Source organism: Limulus polyphemus, unplaced genomic scaffold (genome assembly GCF_000517525.1).
Source record: "Limulus polyphemus unplaced genomic scaffold, Limulus_polyphemus-2.1.2 Scaffold774, whole genome shotgun sequence".
NCBI classification, from domain to species: Eukaryota; Metazoa; Arthropoda; class Merostomata; order Xiphosura; family Limulidae; genus Limulus; species Limulus polyphemus.
Genome location: NW_013666384.1, coordinates 359,049 through 378,269, shown reverse-complemented (window position 1 = coordinate 378,269; position 19,221 = coordinate 359,049). Strand labels below are relative to the sequence as shown.

The 19,221-nt window shown below is 31.0% G+C and overlaps 1 protein-coding gene and 1 long non-coding RNA gene across 5 annotated transcripts in view; one reads left to right on the top strand and one right to left on the bottom strand.

The window, feature by feature from the left end:
• The window catches only part of LOC106460460 (G patch domain-containing protein 1-like), a 172,570-nt gene that overhangs the window by 40,417 nt on the left and 112,932 nt on the right, over positions 1-19,221 (top strand). For all 4 annotated transcript variants that reach the window (XM_013920154.2, XM_013920156.2, XM_022387179.1 and 1 more), the window contains exon 7: positions 10,428-10,637. In XM_013920154.2, the coding sequence (XP_013775608.1) occupies positions 10,428-10,637 (210 nt within the window). The remainder of the gene's footprint in view (positions 1-10,427; positions 10,638-19,221) is intronic.
• The window catches only part of LOC111086005, a 13,251-nt gene continuing 8,325 nt past the window's right edge, over positions 14,296-19,221 (bottom strand). The window contains exons 2-3 of the long non-coding RNA XR_002610784.1: positions 17,186-17,191; positions 14,296-14,307 (exon numbers count right to left, since the gene is read on the bottom strand). This is a non-coding gene — a long non-coding RNA (uncharacterized LOC111086005). The remainder of the gene's footprint in view (positions 14,308-17,185; positions 17,192-19,221) is intronic.

Genomic DNA, 19,221 nt, shown 5'->3' with positions numbered 1-19,221 from the left:
TTATCCATTAACTAGGGGGAATCAGATTTGATATTTCTCACATGTATTTGATAATCATTGATGTAAGAAAAATGGGGTAACTTGTTTAAGTGAATTTTAAGTACTAAAATGCATCAAAATGCAGGATTTTGGGTGCCGGACCCCCATTACTTGGCTTCGATTACTTTCAGGATTTTTAGGAAAGGGACACTTTCATCTCTGAATATAAAACTTTACAGAAAAAACATTTGATATTCATTTAGAAGGATCTAAATGTTATGCAAATGAAATATGAAAGTGTAAGATGAAAAAGGTATTTTACTCTGAACCTGAAAATCACTTGCACTCAGACTAGTTATTGTGTGAGTCACACTGACTTCATGAATTTAAAGACAAACCTTTAGTAAAAATACTTAATTAGAATTTATAATTTTTGTTATACAATGTTCTGTAATGTTTGCTAAAAGATTACCAAATTTTGTGAAGACACAGTTAGTAAATATTGAATTGTAGTAAACATTCCTTTTTATAGCTTTGTAGAAACAGGTTGTGCAGTGCACCAATCCTGTACATGTAGGGTTAAACGTTGAAGTGGATTTTTGTACTGTAAGTTTATTCTGGATTTAATGAAAGAAAGCTGTCTGACAGTGGAGAATTAAAAGCATTTGTTTGGAAGTTTGTAATTCATCATAAAGATTGTAAAATACTTAAAGCTAAGTGCAAGCACTATTCACATGAGAATGTGATGCATGTTGATCTTATGATAAAATATTTACTAAATTCTTGCCCTACATGTTCTTAGTTCTGAAGGATAAAATTCAAGAGAACAATTAGTTTAAAGATATAGTCACTCCTTTGACTCATGCCACTACAACATCAGCTAAGTCAATCTAGAACAGAGTACGCCTATTGAATCTGATGATGATAAAACTTTAAATATAAGTAAAGAAGATAGATATAATAATGGCTGGAGACGGCTTGAATGGGTAATGAAGAAAAACTTTAATATAAGTTTAACATAACAGCAAATGTACAACGTTTCGACAAGGTTTTGTCATCATCAAGAAGATAGATGTTTCTCAGCACTTTACATTCCAAGTACATTATCAGTAACCTACTTCTATAAGTTGCCAACTGCTAGGAGCCTGCATTAAGTTTGCATTTTCAGATTTATGGAATGTCATCTTATTGTTCATGCTGTTTATACAAGCAATACCTTTTTTCCACATTATTGAAAGCATGGAACAGAACTAATGTCACAGGTTTTGCACTATGTAAGAGTGTTGTCAGGTGCATTTAACTAAATAGAATTTGTAGGCTTTACATCTATATATTACAAAAGTTTTCAAAAACAAATATTACATTACACTCCTTTTATCTTTTTTGGTTAACTTTCTACATGGGCTTGGTCGAATTGACCAACCATGGGACCACTTTTTACTTGTTTAAAGTCGTTATAGTTTTGATACTGTTAACTTTTAATATAGCATGTTTATTTGCACAAAATTTGGCAGACTCTCAGTAAACATTGCAAGTCTTTTATGAGCAAAAAATCAGATTTTTAAGTGAAGTAATTTTAATGAACTAAAAAAAAATTTGTGTGAATATAGTGAGTTTTTTTACGAGTCCGAGTACAAAGTGATTTTCATGTTAAAATCAAAAGTACCTTTCTTCATATCAAAAATATCAAATTTTATTTGCATAATCTCTAAAACCCTCCTAAATATATTTCAAACTTTTTTCTCAGTAAAACTTTATATTTTATCTGTTATTTCCTCTACTCTAACTCTATAGAAGATTGGTCAATTTGATTGACTTTGTAACCACCGTAATTAAATTTTATATTCATATTGCCCTTTGAACCTTGTCCTGTTTGTGCTATTATAAGTTGTAAGTCACTTGGAGAATGTGGAGCTCACATTACACTATCAAATTACATTTCCCATGAGCTGCTCCCCTGCATGCCTCACAAAAATTTTTTATTGTAGTATAATTATTATTATTATTTATTTTACCTAATCTCATATTAACTAACCTAAAGAGTTTCATATTTTTTACATTTTAGCACTTGCCCCCCCCCCCCTGGAAAATGAGAAACATAATTCTTTCTTTATTCATTCAGCATATGTGTACGAATTTCAAATTTTTTATTTACTTAACAATTTCACACTACCTATTATACTTAATTTTCAATTCTAATGTCACTTAAGTTTGTTAGCAGCTTTACTTAAAAGTTTTAGATACCTACCCATTAGCAGTTTCTTGGATATTGGACATGGCAATTGTCACTCTGGTCATCAAAGAGAAAGACTTGATCTAGCTGACATCCTCTGAGCCCTGACACAGTGTGATCGGGGTTAACCTGTTGCCACATTCGAGTAATACTGGCAGCAGGTTATTAAAGAGACTAACACAATCTTGCAGACATCCCATGAGATAAGTGTGGTCATGGTCAACATGCTGCCAGTATCGTACACAGAGAAGTATCAATGTAATTAGCACCAGCACGACAACGTTGTGTCATGGGTGAAATTGCCCATGTGCAAACAAAGTTGATAGTTAAATATGGTTTTAATCAAGAAATTTAAAGTAGAGTAAATAATTTTTTCTTCATAAATTAAGAAATACTGTTGAATGCATAATGATATAAACATTTTAAATATATTTATACATTAAATAAGCCCATGAGATTGATTAATAAACATTTTATTAAATATTTACATTTTATATAAATTCTTTATTTTAAGTCAACTGTACAACTGAAAGAAGAAAAATGTTACAGAAAGCATCTAAATGTCACAGCTGTATGCCTCTTTCAGAGTAAAACATTTTCCTTTCAAACATTTGAGTGGTAGCTCTCATATTAGCATAATATTTTACTTCTTTATCATTTATCTTTCTGTTTAGAAAATTTCCCTACAACTTTAGCATAACACTATGGAATCCAATACTTTTAAACATATACATACAAACGTATGAAACTTGTAAAACAGTTTCTACAGGATTAGAATGTTTGGACCAGTAAATACTGACAGAAGTTAAAACTTGTAATTTAATACAAGAAACATTGTATATTAAAACAAAATAAGAAAATCTTTTATATAAGCATTTAAAAAGGTATTTTGGTTATATTGATTTAATACTGTAAACAAAATGTTTATGGTTTTATGGCTCAGTACTGTTGAGGTAAACTGTGGCAGTTCTGTCATAAAGGTAAGTAGGAACATCCCACGAAAACACTTTACACTAGTTGGGTGCAGAAATATCTACCCTTCTTCTTAAGCTTCAGATATTCCTCACTGGTTATGGAACTGTGAAGTGTTTTATACATAAAGTGATGGATAATTGAAAATTATTGGTTATGATATTTACCTTGTTCAAGTAATGGATAAATTAAGATAATATGTGTGATAAAAACTTGTATATGTAATACACTATGTTGTAATAGTTGTCTCATTGAAATAATGGTTTTACTTGTAAAAATGAAACAGCAGATGCACTAAAATCCTACAAAACTATAGAAACACTGCCTTTAGTTACACCATCCACCTAAAGTAACACTATCCTTAGTAGGACCTTGTAACCATAACAGTGGAAAACCATGGAAGCACTGTCAGCCTTTGTAAAACATACGTGGTATGTAAGTGAAAACTATAAAGTAACCTTCAACATATGTTAAATGAAATATTTTGTTAAGAACTAATTTACTGTTATACACAATACAACAAATAAAAATCATAGTTATATGGGTAGAGGAATAGCATAAGAATATATTTAATCTATAAAGCCAAATTAGGGAAACGTGTATAAAGTGAAACAATAAAATTGTATGTTAAATTATTGCATGATATTATGTTATTATGATATGATGTTATAATGAAAAACCTGTCCTTTTCAAGACAGATACTTGTAAAAAGTATGCTATGTAAATAAGGTAAAATACTATTGATTAATCAATCATCCAACAAACTGTGGTAACATTGTCCTTTGTAGCATCATCTGCCTATAGTAACACTATTGTATGAAATATTTTATCAGGAAATCATTTATTATTATACACAACACATAAAAATATAATCAGTAAGTTTTGCTTTTAAAATAAAGACATTGATCACATCTTAGTACAGCAACATGCAATCCATCAACATCATGACCCTAACGACATTCCCTTTGTTTCCACTTTGTGGAACTCTGACTCTTAGCAACACACTCTTTCCTGAGTAACTCTCAAACTATGATGTCACATGACATCTCCTGGCAATGCTAGGTTGCTCTGCATTTCTTTTTTTTTTTACTATTTCATTAAGAATAATTGTATTAACCATGAAGTTTTGGTACAAGTAAAAAAAACACAACTGTAACATGTAGAGAAAATGTCCAGACCCACAGCTTTTATTTATATATATAATACATACAAATATTGATAAAGAAATAGTAAAAATTATACTGAAAAAAAACTTTTAAATTGTGCCTCTTTCTCACAAATTTCATTTTCTGTTGTCATTTGTTTCTCTCCATCCTATTTCTTGCTGTTCCATTCCTCATCTTTTTCTTTCTACTCATCATTGGTTTGAAGAATACACCTTCATCAAATGAATACTACTGGACCTGGTCTTCTGGGATCTTTCTAACAACGGAAGGTTGTGATAAATAGTAATCACCTTCTGAATCATGAGTATCATGGATCAGTTAAATTCAGCATAACATATAAATATCTATATATATATATATTTATATATTAAACTGAAGTTATGAAATAGGTAAAAAATGGATTGAGTTTGATAATAGATAACAAAATACCCTTTAATCTTTGTATTATACAAGATAAAAAATTAAATAAGGTTTTGGTACTTCAAGGTGTATTTTTAACCATAGAAATTATTAAATAATACTTGACTATATTTGACAAAATTAGACCATTTGTCGACTGGTCAGTCATGCTTGTCATTAATCACTCATTTGTAAATTCTGCTGTCCTGTGTGGGTTGCCTTTGTTAGCTTAACTTTCAAAAGACTAGGAGATATTTTAAAAGAATGCTATAGTACTAGGTTCAAGGACAACTCAAGCATTGGTCAATATGCATTATGTGAATGTGATGTGGTCCCATTCCCCAGTTTGTTCAAAGATATTGGTAAAGCTATGAGACTATGCAATATGTGGAGGAGATACTTCTAATTCTTCAAAAGAAGCCAATATTAAAAAGTCAACAAATTGCTACTGACTTTTACTCACAATTTAGGTCATTGAATGTTTTACTGTAGAGATTCACTTTGCTATCTCTTAGTCAGTTATAGACATAGTTTTACCATGTGAAAATTCAGTCCACTTTGTAGAAACTATAAAACAACTACAATAATCTCACAAGATGCAATGATCAGTTTTGATATGTCAAGTCTTAAAACACTATAGATTCCCTACTAGCAGCTTAAAAATGGCAGAATCATATTAAAAGCACATATTTATCTGACAACTTACATAATAGAACTCATAACTTCCAACATAACGAAATATTCTGTCAACAGAAAAGAGAGGACTTAGATTTAGGCTCATCCATATTACTAGTACTTGGTAATTTGTGCATGAAACATTTAAAAATAATTTCTCTAAGGCCCAGGATTTGTCTGAGATATGTTATAATCCCTTATGTCAATGGTATCTTAGAAAATATTCAAACGATTTTAAAGCAGCATAAAATTAGAACAGCCTCATAATTCAAAACACTATATAATATGTATTAGTGCAATATAATCAAGAGCAAACAAATACCATTTATAACATCCTTTGTGGACTCCAATAAATTGTAGGAATAAAATCTAATGAAATTACAAATTCAGGACAATGGTAGATGTTCAGTGCTCTGCAATACCATAATAGCTTCTTATTTCAGAAAAGCTCACATTGTTATGTAGACTGATACTAAGATAATGGGATAAACCTCATATGCACACATACACATAGTTTAAAAGATACTTTCTACATTTATAACATAACACCCTCATTCAATCTAGTATAAAAGTGAAACAGTCTGGATACATCTCTTTTAAACCATCCAAATAGTTGAATAAGTCCAAAATGGGATGAGAGCACAAACAAGTGAATATCACACCTATCTAACAATAGTCTATAGTTTAGTAGAAACAAGCTTTGAATAGGAAACAATTTTAAGAGAACTAATTTCATTTTGCAGAACATGCTAAAAATTGGACAAAATTGATAAAGGCAGAAATGTGTTGTTATTTTTTTGGTCAGGTATTTGAAGGTACAATTCCTCTTCCCCTAAGTTGATTTCTGGGAATCCATCTTCTCATCTACTTACATCACTTAATCTTTCTCCTTGGTTATAACTAACAATGTTTTCACAAATTCATCCACTACAAGTACCACATAACAGTCATCCATAACAGTTCATATGGTGCTGGCCAGTATATATTGGATGAAATGAACCACTTACTTTTGTCAAATGGCACAGAATAATAATTACTTGAACAACTGTTAGTTCCTAGAGAAACGAGAATCTGAATAGTCACAGGCTGGATAACATTGAAAATTTCTTAAGTTCTTAAAGCAAAGTGCTCCAGTGACTTAGAATTGAAATATATATTCAACATTTATTCGTATTTGTTTTTGTAAAAAATACCTAAGTAAAAATTATTGCTGATTATAATAAATCCTGTCAAGAATGGCAAACCAATAATGTGTGTTAAACTTTTGCTGTAGCTTGTACAATTTGAAATTCGGAATTCAAATTAGCTATATCTAGCTCTGAAATACTGATAGCTTTCTTTGTTTAGTTGCTGTCAACAACCATGTGGCTCAGTGTTCTGAATGTCCTTGATGCAACACAGAGTATGCGTCAACTTGCCCAGAATTGCTCACTTTTCACAGGACTTGCTTCCCATGTGTCAGGAGGAACTTTACACAAGCTATGCTTTCTCACTATAATTCAGATTTTCTTGTTAACAATCATGCTGCTAACTTCTCTCATTATGAATTCTGAAATCATTGTTAACTAATACTACAAGTATTTAGCAACATCAGAAATTTCATAACGTATTTGGAGACCTTAGTCATATAGTCTGCCTCTCGCTCGCAGGGAGATTATGTGACTGTATTGCCAGTCTTTATTTGGGCTTTCAATTTCTTATTTTCTGCTGGAATTCCTGATATGTTCTGTCAATGCTGAAACAACTACCATTTTCTCCTCATAAAAAAAATCAAGCTTTTAGTAGGCCTAATCACCTTCATTCTCTGAAGAGCAGGATATGTCAGTATTTTCTAATGTAGAAGAAGCTTCTTCTGTTTTAATTTCTAAGGTATGAGCTGTTTTTAATCTTGAACTATTTCCTGTTATGCCTATGGGTGCTGATTTCATGTTGGCAACTCAGTTCTTGAATCTTAATACTTTCAAACTTTTTCTACTTTTCAAATCATTCTTTACATATTTAGAATTTAGTTAAATGTTTAATAATTTTATAATAGGGTCATCTTCCTCAGCTCTTTTTACTTTTTTTTGAATGATATTGAAAGAGCTTCTACCCTGAAAATGTTTGTCTTTGCAGGATTTCATCCATGCAAATCTCCCTTTGAAGAGAAGCATGCTAGTAGGAAGTGATTAGAAATTTAACATTACATTTCTGTGGTTATTCCTTTTGAGATGACCAACAAGTAATTGGCCAAAAGTAGATGTAAGATAGGTGGGTTTTCTCAACCCAGTCAATAACTCTCTTCTGTTCCAGAAGGATTTCCCATCTGTCTGGAGTGTTTGGGGGTCATCTCAGATGTATGGTTTATCTGTAGGACCCTTGACTTTGTGGTGCCTGGGTTTGGCACATCCTTCAGTCTGATCTTAATGTCTTTTCCTCTTCATTACAGTTCCTTTGTTTATAAGTATTGGATCATGAAGCCTCAAATCTAATTCAAAAAGGAGCAGTTAAAATCATTTATGACACTTCTCTTTATTTTACTCCAATCTCCTTGTGGTTCCAAAGATATCAGGAGAGTAGGAACCTGTTTCAGACATGGTTCATCTCATTTTTTCCTCATCTTAATTTAAAATGAAAATCATGAAGTTGTTTTGAAAGTTCATTGTAACATTCATTAGATGATGCTGATGGATATAAAGAATGCTTATCTTCAGTTTGTTTGTTAAAGGGTTCCTACCCTTGCTACCCCACTACAAACAGTTTTTCAGTGACTCCAAATTATCTTCAATTTTGGCTCAATCAGAAGTTTATCACTGCTGTTTCTCCCATTTGTTCTACCTCATACAATATCCACCTGTTCAAATGCCTATCTTAATATGGGCTTGGTCAATTTGACTGACCACATAACCTCTTCGTACTTATTCAAACTCTTCATAGATTTTAATATAGTGTGTATATCTTCACGAAATTTGACAGTTTTTCAGTAAACATTATAAGTCTTTCACTAACAAAAAATCGTATTTTTTAGAGAAGTATTTTTAATAAACTAAAAAAAAAGATTTCTTCTGGAAAAAATCGAGTATTTGTTTTGAATAGTCTGTGTGCAAAGTGATTTTCATGTTAAGATTAAAAATACTTTTCTTCATCTGAAATATCTCAAATTTAATTTGTGTAATATCTAAAACCTCCTAAATACATTTCAAATGTTTGTTTTTAGTAAAAATTTCTATTGTATCTGTTATTTTCTCTACCCTAACTCTCTACAACTGCCTAGGGGCCCGGGCGAATGAAACCTGGTTATGCCATAAAGCCCGCAAAGCATCATTAGGCTATATCTTCATTTAATGATAAAAACCATAGTTTTTGGCTTTTCTTTGCATATAGATGCTTGATACATTAAGAACGACTGAAATAATAATTTGAGTAATAATTAATATGTACTTGTTACTTTATAGATTTAATAGATATTTGTTGTTACTTTATTGACATTTTTACGCTTATACTGTGAGGTAAAATTGGCTGCTGCTATGATTTTGTCTGGTTTATGAGCTCATTGCTGTTCTAATTTAGGATCTTCTTTTTAATAAATTCTTGAAAATGTTAAAAGAGAGAGAGAAAGGGGGCCCGGCGAGGATGTTTGCCTTGGGGCCTGTGCTGGCTCTCAACATTCCTATATACAAAAGTACAAAAAAGAAGTTGAGCAGAAAGTAGAAAGACCTCCAACAAAAAAAAAGTTTAATATGATGTTGGGCCAAACTAGTTTTGATTAGAGATGAAGAATATTACACACCAATCATCAGTTAGAACCACTACTAATTATTTCATAAATGTTGAAGAAGAAAAGCAGTCTTGAAGTGTTGTTTCAAGAATACCCATAAGTAGCTCAGTGATATTTCTGTAATGTCAGATGATTGAACAGATTAAGTTTTGTAATTGAAGGCTTTCTTAAGCTCAGTAAATCAGTCTGCAACAGTAAGTATTGCACTATCAGCCTGAAAGGAACAATTACCAGTAGGACAAAAGTACTGCTTTGTGAGGGCTAAACCGGTATATCTACATGATTTTGTAGTGAATAGCTGTTATTTTGCCCATAACAACCATGATTAAATTAAGTTACTAAGCAAAATTTAGTCACCCCTAACACTTGGGACTAAGCAATTGAGAGGGGAAATGATGAATGTTAAATTATTTAAACAGCAACAAACAGAAATAAAACAGTTATTATTTATTTTTGCACTCATTGTTATTTTCACCCCTACCCCCAGGATTAGAATTCCAAAGAAGTTATAGGGGTTGGAATTTAGAATATATACACAGTATTCAGGCTATAAGAGATTAAAAAGTTTTAGAATTTATTGTGGTCACTATATTAAATGGTTTTATTGAAAAAGGAATTTACCTAGGTATACCTGTATGATGGAGAAATTATATGTGCATCATATGCTTGCTTTAGATATGAGCAATACACAAAGTGCAAAAATGCATAGCCTCACTTGCATTAAGTTATGATAAACAGACAATTATCTGTGTACAAAGAGGATATCAACCACTGTTTTTTATAGATACCACATATGAAATAATCAAATGTATCACAAGTAATAAATAATTCCTCTGTTTCATTTAGGGTCCTTTTGTGCTTGTATTTAGTTTCTTTTGGGTGTTTAAGTGAACCCTTTAAAGAGTTGGAAAAATTCATTGACATAAGTTGTCTGTCTTACTTACTTCAAGAAAAAAAAATCCTTATTAATGTGTAAATATAGGTGATAACTTATTAAGATATTGTAACAAAAAACTGCAAACTGTTACCTTACTATAGAGCTTGTTAAGATAGTGTATTGTTATCACAGTGAATATTCTAGAGTTTGAAATAATAAGGGTTATAGCACCAATAATGGTAATAATATTTTTAGAATAAATGTTTTGGTTCACAGCACATGTTGTTGCTATAATTACTTTAAAACTATTTGTATAAATTATACTCATTTATTCTTCCAACTCACTTTTTGTTGTTGTTTTTTCTCTAGGAAGAAGAGGATCCTTATAGAGAAGACTTCACTTTTGCTCCACTTGATTTGGACTTACAGCCATACACACAAAAAGATAATCTTCATGGTATTGGATACAAAGCATTAAACAGAGTTCCTGTTTTATCTTACCACATAGACCTTCTCCAGCCCACTCCCACAGTTGATGTATTGAATAAAGAAAAAAAGAAGCTATCCATTTCAGGACAGGTAAGAATACTCATTGAACATTGCTATCAGTTTTGTATTTCTCATGTCTCTAGACACAATCATTTTGATTGAAAGAATGAAAAAATTAAGTTTTAGTGCATAACCCTTTACATCTGGGTCTGGCTCTTTTGTGTTTTTCCCGACCTTTTATAATGTTATTTTACACATATAATCCAAAACTTTATTATCACTGTATGCCAGTGAACTTGGTATGAAAACATAATTTATAGCTGAAATATGTATATTATCTTTATCTAAATTTTAACTTGAATTCAAAAAGAAATATTTAGAAAATTCTTGATCTTCATTTTTCTGTGTCACGTAACATGTCTGAGCTCCAGTTTCTCCCTTTCAGAATATTTTAACATCATAAATAGGCTGCTGAAGTTTCCAACCAATTAGAAACACAAACTGTACATAATTATAACCAATAGTCTAAAATATGAACCTCCTTCCTTTTTCATTTGTTGAGATGTTTAGGTTTCCTGCTGTAAATTGCTAGTCAACAGAATTGCTTGGTTTGTAGTGATCATGTTTTGCTGCTCTGATTACTAAAGGAATTTTTAAACCTATTTATAGCTTAGTTAAAAAGCCAAGTAAATTACAGTAGTTTTGGGAGTTTCTGTTCTAGTTGCTTGTATATTTTTTGTCATAAAATCATTATATGAAAGTTACTTGAAATCTTTTTTTTGGACACCCAAATTATTTGTGAGACTCAACATGGCTTATGGAAAAATGTAAATTTTTTCTTGAGTGCAAATGATCTAACGTATGCAGTAAGTATTAGAGATTTATGTTATGTATATATTTTCTAACAAAAATATAAAAATTATAAAATTCTCAATTTATCTTAACAAACCTTCAGTAAAATATAACATTTAACATTTAATGAGCTAAAGCACATGTGAAACATGACACTCAAGTGGGAATGGAGTACACCAATAAATCCATAAAATTAAAAGGAAATAGACATGAAAAAAATTAAAACAGTTGAAACTATTAAGATAAATCATTTGAAACATTCTTATCAAAACTGCAGGCAGTGTAGAGGAAAAAAATATTATTCATTTTATTTTCATATATTTCAGCCCCCATTGGCACAGCAGTATGTCTGCAGACTTATAACGCTAGAAACCGGGTTTTGATACCCGTGGTGGGCAGAGCACAGATAGCCCATTGTGTAGCTTTGTGTATAATTCCAAACAAACAAACATATATTTCAATTTTTCATTTCACTTTATATTGATAGTGTTACTACAATTAGTGTTAGGGTAGATGAAATATAAAGTTTTGCTGAAAATAGTTTTGATATTCATTTAGGATGTCTAGAAGTTATACAAGTGAATCATGATAACTGTAAAAAAGTATTTTTATTCTTAGCATGAAAAATCACCTTTCACTCAGACTGACTCAGTAATGGCTTTGAAAACTCCCAGCAAATCTTTAGTAAACATACTTTATCAACAACAGATATGTAATGTTTGACATAACATTTAAAGACAACAAAGGACTTTTTGGCTCAACTAGGTTGTCACATCCACTAAACTAAACTATGTATATATTGAAAACCAGCCCTTGTCATTAAAATATTCAACAAACCTTTCCTTTAAATCACTTTTACTTTCTATTTCCCCTACATCTGAAGGCAACTCATTTAAAAAGCTAACTACCAATTTAGAAAAATAAAACTATCTTAGCTGAAGATGATTCCTATTCTGTCAAAATTTACATTTGTGTCTTCTAGTTCTACAATCCACATCAATAAGTACAAAATATAAGATGATGCATCGACACTATTAATTTCTCTAACAACCTTAATCGTATACACCTCAAACAGATCTACCTTTAATTCTTCTTTTCTCAAGAGGAAACAATTTCAGAGATCTTAACTTGCCTTTGTATGACAACATTGCCATCCCAGATATTGTCTTAGTATTCCTTCATTGAACCCTTTCCAACAATTGAGTGTCCTTTCTAAGGTAAGGAGTCCAACAGTGATCACAATACTCCAAATGCAGCCTAATCAGTGACCTATACAATGAAATTATAATCAACTGTACCATCATTTGTGTCACTGATGTAAATCAGATAGAACATAGGTCCTAAAACTGAGCCCTGAGGTACCTCACTTGTGGCATTAACTTTAATGCAACTGGTAAGTTAAAGTGTGCATGTCACAACCTTTTGCAGAGTTACATTCAAAATTTAATTAAACTATATTTTTATCAAGATATATGAATAAACATAGTTAATAAATGAGGTTTTGATATTACATAAGTTTTGAGTTCTTAATTTTATAAGGAAATGTTTTTAATAATCCTCTATCTCCCCTAGTATGAGAATTATGACATTTGTTCTCTAGGTCTTCTCTCTTTAATTTATTTATCACCCATACTGAAGTAGGGAATTTAATGTAAGTTATTCATTATGATACAGATAATGCTAAGGCAAAGTTTAATTTTTATAGTCTTCAATCTTACTTGTTTATGGAGTCATAAACTAGAAAATCACTCCCTCTTGCCACAACCACCTGTCATGTCCTATCTTTCATAAATTACCAATAATTCTCTCTGTCGTTTTAATCTACTGAGTGATGTATGTGTTGTGCTGTTTTCAGTACAGAGTTTTGTCAGATTTTTTTTTCAGTGTGAAAGTATATCTCATGGTGTTCAGATTGAGCAGTTAAGGGAGTTATTTTATGCCCCTCTTGTCTTAGCTAGAAAGCCAGTTAAATTATACTAGTTATAGGACATTTTTTGCTTTGTGTGTGTTATTATTCTGTATTCTTAGATGCATTATTTAAGTAAAAGATTTTGGGGTACTAATACTTTTCAAAAAAAAGATTAGGCTTAAACTTCATTGGTAACCAACAGCAAAAAAACAAACAAGAAATCAAATGTATATATTTTATTTATTGTTATAAAAATAACTGAAATGTAAAAATTAGAAATTTATTAGGTTAGGTACGATTAGGTAAGCTAATGAAAATAATAATAATTATTCACAAGATATGCTTGCAAGCAGCTCGTGCATTACATTATTCAATAAGGTAACATGAGCCACGTGTTTACTAAGTGATTTACAACTTGTGTGGGGAGATTATTAGTTATACACAGTTCAAATGACAATAAAACAATAGAATTATATATAAATACTGATACCATATGTTTATGAACAAATCTTTAGTAAAAATACTTACTTAATTAAAAAAATTGTTTTTCTGTGTGTGTACAAAAGATTTGTAATGCTTTCTTAAAGCTTGCCAAATTTTGTGAAAATACACAAAACATATTAAACATTATAGTGTGGAAACTGATTATCATGTTGTTGATGACATAGACTGAAACCATATGGAACGAGTTAATATACTTTCTTCCATCCAGAATGAACCAACTTGTACCTCACATCTACAAAGATAATTTAACAAGCCCTTTATGTGGCACTTTATCAAATGCTTTTTGAAAATGCAGATACACAAAATACACACCCTACCCTCATCTACATAAGCATTAATCTATTCAAAAAATGTCAAAAGAATCACAAAGTTTCACCCTAGTGAAACCACTTTGACTGTCCAACAGAATTTTAACTTTTATCATACTTTCAAAAATGCTTCCCTCCACTGATGTAAGACTAATTAACCTGTAATTACCAAGACAATTGTTATAACCTTCATTGAAAAGAGAAATAACATTAGCCAACTTCCAGTCCTCTGACACCTGCCTGCTATTCAAGAACTTGCAAAAAAAAAGTAGTAGCAAGTGGCTCATGTATCCAATCTTTAACCTCCTTCAAACCTTTAGGAGAAATATCTCCAACAAAAGCTGTATTGTTCTTTAAACTTCTCAGTTTTTTATTTGACAAGCTCAGAATTAATGCGAAAATCTTGTTTAATCAAGAAATTGTTCAAGGCAAGGAATAATGCTTAAGTTTTCATTAGTAAATATTCCCAAGTGGGTCAGCAGTAAGTTCATGGACTTCCACTGCCAAATTCGATGGTTCAATTTTCTGTAGTGGCTGTAGGGCAAATAGCCCAGATGTAGATTGCAATCAGTCTTTAGCTGTTTAGGAAACAATTGTAATTTTCTGTTACAACTTGCAGTTATTCTAGAAAAAAAGAGGTTGCAAGGTTGATCAAGTCAACTGAGTCCTTATAGAGAATCATGTCATTTGTTCTATAGGTCTTCTCCCTTCTCTAATTTGTTTACCAACCTCCTCTGAAGTAAAGAATATATGAAAACAAACATTAATATAAATGGGAGAAAAGGCAAAATTTAATAACCCAGCTATCTCATAATCATTGGATATATATGCTTCTTTTATCATCTGTTACTCGCATCCTAACTTTTGATTATGATTAATGTATTTAAAGAAACTTTTTTTGTTGATTTTTATATTTTCAACAAACATTAATCTTCTATAATCCTTTAAGACTGCCATTTTAGTAGTCAATCAAACTATAAATTTATAATGCTTTTTTTTATTTTGTCCTTTATACCCTTTGTCAGTCAACTTGGTGTTTTACTTGTAGCCACCTTCTCTATCTTGTATATTAAAAAAAATGTCTTTCACATTTGATCAGTTTTCCAATCAATTCTGCTGCCCAATTCACAACAGACAATTCTTTTTACATCCCTGCAAATTTTTTTATGAAATTTGTAACTAACATTTCATTATTCCTGATCACCATGTGTAGTAAAACATCAAATGTAGTAGAGGAATGATCACTTTCACCCATTTGTTTCCCAATCTTTATCCTCTCAACCATTTCTAAATTATAATCTAACGATAGATTTAAAATAGTATTGTTCTTGGTAGATTCTCTTACCAATTGATGGAGAAAACCACCCTGAACAGTTTCTAAAAACCTGTCTTCCTCATGGACTGACTCTAATATTTCATACTATGTATGCCTGAAATTATAACCTCTTAGAATTATAATCTAATTGATAGCTGAATTTGCTATGTCATTGTACAGTTTCTCATTAATTTCATAAGTTTCATCTGGTAGTCTTTAACAAATTCCAAATAAAGGCCTTCTCCCCTTATAACTGTTAACAGAAACTCAAATGGATTTAACCTCCTTGCAATTAGCTTTGATATCCTTGACTTGAATGGGATGTACCTCACATTTTACATATAAAGCAACTCCTTCCTGTTTAATGTAGTAGTATACTTATTCTATAACCTATAATTCTATATTTTTCAATGAAATTTACCTCACCAAAATTGTGTACACTATTTCAGTTATTCCTATTATGTCAAAATTCCCTGTTCTGACTAGTGCTCTAAGTTCATTCATTTTATTTCTTATACTTCTAGCATTAAAATAATAACAGTTTAGCCTACCCTATACTTTTTAGCCACGACATAGTGGTTCATAGAATGGCTCTGAGTTGTTGTTTTTTTTCCTTTTCAAGCACAAACTTTTAGCTTATATCTTGACCGATCTGAGATCTAATTACAGTTTTGGACTCAGGAGGTCAAACTCTTTTGATTGATATATTTGACTGTGCCCAAGATCTCAAACATTAGTTTACTCTAATCCTGCTTAAAAGAATTACAATTTGAGGGTAGGCCAGTAGAGATCCTGATGAGTAATAAAATTGAATCAGGTACATGTGGGCCCCATGCTTGGTATTGCTGATGCACAAAAATATAGCTAAAAAAAGGTCTCGTAGATTTATTTACTCTAATCCTGCCTAAAAGAATTTCAATTTTGTGGCTATTGAGGATTTCCTCTTGTTTCTACATTTTTTTTTTAATTTAGTTTATTATGTCCTTTGCCACTGTCTTTTCCTAGTTTAAAGACTCCTTTACAAATGAGTTAATAGCTATTGCTAACAAGTTGGCCCCTGTATTTAGATATAAACCATCCATTCCAAAAAGCTCTGTTTTTCCCATTGAACTGATCCTTTTAATCCAACAAGCAAATCTAACTATTCTTACATATCAATCTTAAACTAGCATTCACACCTAGCAATGTCTATTGAGGATTCTCTCTCTTGTTTCTACATATTTCTTCTTCATTTAGTTTATTATGGCCTTTGCCACTACCTTTCCCTAGTTTAAAGATGCCTTTACAGTAAAGTTAATAGCCCTTGCTAACAAGCTGTCCCCTCTATTTAAATATAAACCATTGATTCTAAAAAACTCTTGTTTTCCCATTGAACTGATCCTGTTAATCAAACAAGCAAATCTAATTGTCCTTACATATCAATTTTAGCCTAGCATTCAGACCTAGAGATCTCTAATATGAGTTTCACAGCTTGTTTTGGAATAACAGAGATAGGGGACAATAATTTGTCTTGTCAAAGGGTGTTGTAAAATTAATGATCGCGCTTGTGTGGACTTTGATGGAAAAAGATGATTATTTGAAGCTCTGGAAACAACTGTGTTGATGAACTGTGTAACAAACATTTGTATGTATATTTAACTTGTTTTGAATATATATTATTTTACAACAAGTGTGCTGTTTGTTTATTGCTGGAATTTATTGCCAACAAGTCACAGACACCTACTGTAAAGAATCCTGCCCATACATCCACATATACCTATAAAATCTGACAACTTTCTGAAAGTAATTTTAGCTACTGTTTTCCATGCCTCATAAAAACTTAAGTTCCTTTTGAAATCCTGCTGCCAATTCCCACAGCTTATACTTCTCTATTTCATTCACTTCTAATTGGTTTAGGATAGCCTCAAATTTTTCCTCTAACCTGTAAGCTCTACAAGCAATTGCACATTTTCATTGCTAGCTTCTTTAAAAATGCATGCCAATTTTGAGTTTCTTAATAAAATCCACTCCTAACAACCTACAAACAATAGCTTTAGTATTAGTGTGCCATTTTCCCTTAATTCAACATTTGTGATCATTTACTTTTTATGTTGCTTCAACACATTCAATAGCCTGAAGGATCATTGAACTTGAAAAAATCAATGTGGTAGTTTCTGTGAGGTATGTAACACTAGTGATAGGTAACTAACAGTCTACTGTAAATGTGGATACAGAAGCTTTTATTTTATCTAGCAACGTTTCTGAAAATGTTTTTCTTTTGCCTGACATCTTAGAAATACTAGCAAAGTCAACAAGTCATTTGAGATTTACTGTCAAATTTGAACCAACCATAACATTATGGTAGTTGGTTAATTGTTTAATATTTGAAATGCATCGTAATCTTAATCATTGTGGTCTCAAAGTAAGTAATCAACACGAAATACAAGTAACACATTAACAACAATGTTAAGTCTAGTGTGTAAGAATTAAATATATTACGGTATTTTATCACTACTTTATATTCACACTGAAGGAATTAAGATTATCTTTAAAATATAGAAGTGATAAATAATTAGTTTTAAGGTGATTTTTGTAATATTACAATGTATTTAGCCTGTTTTATAACTTAAGAATAAACTGAATTCAAAGACACATTCACTAAGTCTAATCTAAAGTTAGTAATATTTACAACACCACGTCCTAACTTAGAATACTAATCTTAATAAAATTTATCAATCATATTAAGTCAGCTTGTAGTTATACACAAAATTACTGCAAATAAGAATATTAATCATATCCTTAAACAAGTTTAATTTACATATTCCAAAAACATCAAGAGACTTCACTCTTCCACAGCATGATCTAAATACTAAGAATTTGCCAACTTTTATTAAAATGCCCCCAGTAAATTCAGAATTTTGGACAACATTAGTATTAGTACATATAGCATCACAGGTACAGGGTTGGTAAATTTGACTGAACCCATTGACAGGTGGTTAACTGGGCAAAGACTAGACAATAGAAAGAGCACCATGTCAGAGTAAGTTACATTGGGCATGCTACAACTACTTTTTTAACAATATATTGAATGTGACTGTTGCAACCATCATTTAATGATAGTTGTATATAAGAATAAAAATTCATACAATTCTTACAAACATAAATATTTTCCACTTCTATTGAGTCTGACATTATTGTTACATATAAATTTTAGTACTTTTACAATACAAATTATATAGCAACTGTTTACTCAGTGAAAGTACACTGATTCAGAACATATGCATCTTTCTTTTGCATTTTGTTTATCAAGAAGTATGAAGTGTCAACTAATTTAATCTATCATTCAATTAGAAAGTACAGTCTTATTTTTTATGGATATTACATTTCAGTTTTCAGGTTTTCAGAAAACTGTTACTATGATTACTCTTTGATAATGTTACCCATCTTTTGAAGATGCATCCAGCAAGAAGGTATTAAGTATTAAAAATAATTGTGGATGAGGACAATTTGATCAAAACATACAGTGGCATTGTACTAGCAGAAGTTACTACTCTCTAAAGGCTGTTAAAAGTTTAAGGAATTATATTTATTGATGAATAGTTGAAAAGTAAGAAAAGAGGTATGTAATACATGAAACTTGGGTAAAAGTTCATTTTGTAATCTACTTGATAACTAAAAAAATATATATATATATATATATATATATATATATATATATATAGTAGTATACACCTAACTAATAAAAGTAGGTAGGAATAACGTACCTACCCAACCCCACTACCTAATAATACCTAACCCTACCTACGA